Here is a 6,000-nt window from a genome sequence, read left to right on the forward strand (position 1 = left end):
AATTAAATAATAGAATAGTTTTGTTCCTGCTAAGAGATAACTGCTTTTTTTCATAACATAAGGTTACAGTAACTGAGAGATTCAACTATAGCCTGTAATAACACCATTATCAAATCTTACCCTAGATCTTTATATTTCTGCTTTTGTATGCAAAATAGCTGCAAAATTCTTCCTATTTTAGATTATAATTCAAAGGTTATTCAATTCAAAGCAGCTGCATACATAAAGATTAGCATTAAATTTGGTCCAGATATCATAAATTATTTAAAAAATATTTAAATAATAATAATAATAATGCTATTGTCAAAAGGAAGTCAAAGAAAAACATTTTCAGTTTATCCAAATAAACAAAAATTATTTCTGAAAGATTTCTATCTTTTACATCCTTAATAAAATTTTTTTTAATGTATTTTATGTTATAAAGTGACAAATACAAGAAAATCAATCTAAAATAAATGAAAATATTAATTTTATATCATATAAAAATTATTAATTTACTTTTACAATGACATTTTATAATTCTTAACTGATGTACCACTAAAAAAAAACCCTAAACCCTGATTTATTAAAGCTTACAAATTCATTAAGATAAAATCCTTGAATAAGTAAAAGTATATATTATACTTTAATAAAATATGAACAACTGTTTAAAAAGTTTCAATTTTTTGTTAATAATTGATTTAAATTTCGAAGATTTAATATTTTTAAAAGTTTTTTTATGTATATACCTAAATAAAATAAAAAATCCATATTTTATTTTCAAAAAATATTAAAAATGAAGTTATTATATTAAAGTAACTAAAATAAATAAATATTAAACCCTCAATCTCTACTGAATGCACTAAAATATAACAATAAAATGTCAAATACATGAATTATAACAATATATTAAATACTATTTATGTTTCATATTTCTTCCAGATTAAAATGCTATTTTAAAAAACTACATTTATTGATAAGATACCCATTGCAACTGACATTTAAAAAAAAATCAAAATATAAAAATGTCCATAAAAATAATCAATACTAGAATTGAATGAATATCATACAGGGTAAACAATGCACTCAACAAAATATTGATTGTATAAATATAAAAAGCATTTAAAATTTATTGATATGCTAATAAAAACATCAAATACCTCATCTAAGTCAGTAAATATAGCATAAAATAAGTTATTTAACAACTTTAAAAGAATATAATAAAAATTACTTAACTATTAAATCCTTGAAAATTTTGTCTCCATAAAAAGTAATTAAAATCAACTCTTTCCTAATCCTTTAGAGATTAAACTTAATTATAATAAATACATTAAAAATTCATAAACTTTTAAATACTATTTATAAATATTTTAATCCATAAACTTACTGAATAAATGTTCTACTGATTACATTACAGAAGATTTTCATGAATAAAATTTAAAAAATGAAAAAAAAATCAAACTTACACCGTAAAACTTTGTTTTTATAAATGAATAAACTTTATAAATTAAGGATCAAACAATAGTTACAATATATAATCTTATAATATAAATTTTATGGTTTGTCTGTTGGAAGGTACTTTATTGCTATAAGAAACCATCATAAATCTTTCTTGAATCAAGATTGAATCGAAAATGATTTATAGCAGTAGAATGGTCATAAAAAACAAACACTGGAATATTGTATTCGAATTCCATAACCCAAAAAGTGAATTTTATGATCTTTTGCAGTAAGATTACGACAATAAAAAGTGATTGAATATGTAAAGAAAAGTTATTTGAAAGATCTTTCTTTTCTTTTGAACAACTTTCTTTAACTATTTTTCTTTTTATCTTTGTTACCAATGAGTTTTTATATAATTCCTATAACAAAATATAGTTTAATTATATTATTCAACAGATTTAATTAAAAGTTAATTTAAGACTTTATTAATATTACTATACTGCTTTTCTAGATTTTACCTTTACCTTTTTGAGTTAAAATACAAGAATTAAACAGAGTTTATGTTACAAATAACAAATATATATATATAAGCAGATTTCTAAATATATCACAAACACAAAAAAGCTTTTAACTTTATGCTTTTATTATAGGATATTTGATATTTAAATCTTGTTGAAAAGTATGGAGATAAATTGAAGAAAAAAATATTATGAACTAAACAGGCAGAATTCAGTCGGATCTTTGTTTCATCTTTCGTCGCTAAATTAATTTCCTCCCCACACAAAACATCATTCTTTCATTTATTAAATTCTAAATGCGAATGTATTCATTAAACATTGTAATAAAACAGACATAACTAAAGCTAGAGCAATAACTGTAATAGAATGTTATCATCATTTCTTCTATCTTTAATCCTCTCTAACTATTGTTCTTACAACCATTGTTTCCAATTGTTCAAACCGTTTGAACATTAAAGAATATTTTTTCTTCTAAATAATATACTTGTAAAAGTTTTATCCTAATTGGCTAAACACTCACACATTAAGCAAGAGTTGTTTCAATCTTGATGTGCACTATTTTTTCTAAATTTTTAATTTAAGTAACCATTAAAATTACCAAAGATTGGTGAGACATCTATCAATAATGTCAAGTTATTCTAATTAAATTTACAAATAATTAATAATCAAGTAATTTAGTAAATAATTAATTAATTTTATAGAAATATGTAATGTAGCATTCTTTAGAATTTCTTTAATATCCTATTTCTTTTAAAGTCTGTAAAATTAATTTTTTAATTGATAAATTATAAGAAAAATTCATGATAAATAAAACTAAGTTAAAAGCATATATTAAACTCATTGAATTAAATCAAAATATTTTCTGTATCAAATGAAGAAACTGAGAAAAGTAAGATGAAGTCTGGGTCACAAATATGCATTTCCATCCCTCTCTAAAAGCCATAAAAATATATGAATTAAATAAAAAGAAACCACAAATTTACATAAAATTAAATTTTGGAAATCTATTTATATTCAGAATTCAAGCAAAACAATTCTTCTGGGCCTGATTACCTATGCTAGTTTATATATAAAATTGATTTCAATTACAACAATGTTTTTAATATCAATTTTTCAGTTAGCAAATTTAAATTAATGTAGAATATGTTATTTAAAGAAGAAAAAACGAAATATTTCCCTGTCAGAATAGTAGTGAATAGTCTCCAAACTATTGACTATTCCCAAAGTACATTGATCTGTTCTTTTATAGGTGTGTCAAACTCGAGATAAAGAATAAAAATGCATTTCAAAAGACATTGCAGCATAAAAATTCAAGGATAATAAATGCCTTCTTGTACCTATTATTCTCCACTGTAATAAAAATTGTGTCATTATTTTGTATTCAGTTTCTAATCTAATCATCACTAACCAGAAATGGAAAAGTGTTAATGGATTTATCATGTCCTTTCATAACATGTACTGTATTTCCAACTTCTGAATAAAAAAAAAAACACCCCAGCATATTATAATCGTATTATGTACTAAGTCCGATATGTTTAAAATAGGTCAAAGGGTGTGGTGTATACAATCAAAAGATCCAGAGATATCCACAAAAATAGGAAAAGCCAGCTTATTAAATAAATATAAAATTTACAACATATTTTTAAACATATTAACTTTAAGAAATTAATTCATAATGAACCATTTCAATTTTCATCACTATGTTAGCAACTTGATACTGTTATCAGTGGCCATTAATTAATAACATCAGCTTTATTATTTATAAATCTATATCCTAAATTTGCATAACAAAGAGAGGGTATAGCAGTATAAAGAAAATTAAACGACGTCCTTGACTGCTTACTAGAAAAACTTCGACAGAATTGGTTACAATCGATAAGATTTTCAACCATTTGTTCAAACAGTATCAGTTGCACTGTCACGATACCTTTTTTTTTTCGTTTTTTCCTTTAATTTTACGTTGAATTTTTAATATTTCATGATTTATTCGCGAAGTTAGAAATCTTTTTTTACTTTTCCGTAAGGGGAAATCTTACGGAAACCATTAAAAGACATCGCAGAAAGCAATTTGAGTGCATTAGACTTACAGCTGAATACTTAGAAGATTACGTCTCGTAGCAACAAGTTTAAATGTTAGATACGCCGATAAATACTAATTAACAACCTTTAGCGTTGACGTTAATATCTAGATTTAACGTAGAATAAATAAGTAGCGCATATAAAGAGGAATTTTACAGATTAACTAATCTGTCTTTTTCTTACTTAAACGCTTTCGCTAACGGTTTTTAAATTGTTTTATTAATCTTAAAAAATAAGACAAGCGAGATGTCTACTAAAAAGATTAATTCTCCGGTTTAAAAAGGCAGAAGTAAGATTTCAAAGTATTTTTTTTTTTAGATTTAACACATCTTTTTTACCCATAGCCGCGACCGTTTCGCGTCAGAAATATCAAAAAACAGATAAACTTCACAAAAGAAAACTATAAATACGTTTTTTTAAAATGTTACTAAACCGTTTTTGCGATTATCTTAAAAAAGTAATATAAATGAAAAACTTCATCCCAAAAAAAACTTACAAACGCGAATACTTAAAAAGTACTCCGTGAATTTAATAATAATAATATAAAAACTACAACTCTGCGCTTTTATAATACTAAAAAAACCAATGAAAATTTTTCTCCACTTCTAACATTCAAAAAAAAGAAAAAAAAAACGATAAATTCTATTCAAAAAACTACGCGATAGAGCACATATTTCAGTCGAGCAACCATTTTTTTCCCTCTTTCTTTCTTCCTATTACCAAACAAAACTGCAAACACAAAATGGCTCCTTTTCATGTTATATATTTTTTATGGTTCCGCTTTTCTCTGCTCAACAATAACACCAGAATAAATAGTCAACATCACGTTTTCTATCCGTTCTTTCCCCCTTTTTTTTTTAAACTGTCTTCTTTACAAACTAATCTAATAACTTTGCATAATTTCTCCAAGATTAAAACACTAAAGAATGCAATAAGCTAATTGTCTGCCGGATCATAAATTAGCATTTCAGAATGTTGGATGTCTGTTAAAATTAAACGGTAACAAATCTTTTACGGTGTTTTCCATTGTTAAGGATGAGTTTTCGACCAGAGAAATGTCACCAATTCGGAAACGTAGAGGAAAAGACGAGAAAAGCTCTCCATAAATCACGGGTTTAATTCTATCCGTCCTCACAATCCTGACATTTAACTACTGGTAATAAAAGATCATCGAGCAAATCAATGGTTTGCCAGTTTGTGCAACAAACTTTCTTGTACGCAAACCGAAAAAATTCCATAGAAATAATAGAATGTTTGTTTCTGTTCGACAGATGCAACCAATTTCCAGACGCGAGCTGCTAAATCTAATACCGAATCCATTGGATTTCCATTTATTTTGAATGATGGAATTCTTTTCTTGCTCTTTTTTTTGTATTGTCGAGGGTTTTTTTCGATGTTTAGTAACTAATAGATCATAAAAAAAGAGGGCAACTTACACTAAAATACTTTTTGAAGTGCACGACGATGTTCCATTAGCTTTGAATTCCCAACTTGCTAACGATATTTGACTAGGGATGGTATAATGATGCATTTCCACTTCGTGGTAGCTCCTGTAGGATCTTAACTCGCGTGCTTCCGTCATTTCCGTTATTACGAATGCTGAAAACAAAAGATAACACTACTAAAACATTGTTAAACATGTTATATAAATGTGTATTTATTTCGTTCACTGAAATTCTAAAAGGGTGAAATCCAAACAAATTTCTTAACATAAAAAAAAATGCTTTTCTTCTACTTTAAAAAAAAGTTACTTTTTCAGTTACACATGTTTAAAAAATGTTTTAAAAGAAAAAAAAACAAATTCGATCAGCTTTAAATGTTATTTTCTCAAGGATTACAACAAAAATTTGTTTTTCTTTTCTGCAATACACCCTTAATTTGAATTTCTAACATTGGAGACAGGATTAATATTAATGTTTTCTACTTAACCAACAATTCCCTCCTATTATGAATTATTTATAATGAATATTAATTAAGAAAC

At 25.3% G+C, this 6,000-nt stretch overlaps 1 protein-coding gene across 1 annotated transcript in view; it reads right to left on the bottom strand.

Annotated features, from left to right (window-relative positions):
• LOC111632909 (post-GPI attachment to proteins factor 6-like) overlaps positions 1 to 5,640 on the bottom strand; it is a 52,323-nt gene extending 46,683 nt beyond the window's left edge. The window contains exon 1 of the mRNA XM_023377437.1: positions 5,456 to 5,640. Coding sequence (XP_023233205.1) covers positions 5,456 to 5,601 — 146 coding nt within the window. The 5' untranslated portion in view covers positions 5,602 to 5,640. The remainder of the gene's footprint in view (positions 1 to 5,455) is intronic.
• Positions 5,641 to 6,000: the final 360 nt, after the last annotated feature.

This window comes from Centruroides sculpturatus, unplaced genomic scaffold (assembly GCF_000671375.1).
Source record: "Centruroides sculpturatus isolate CEXI.00-Female unplaced genomic scaffold, Cexi_2.0 scaffold292, whole genome shotgun sequence".
Taxonomy (NCBI): Eukaryota; Metazoa; Arthropoda; class Arachnida; order Scorpiones; family Buthidae; genus Centruroides; species Centruroides sculpturatus.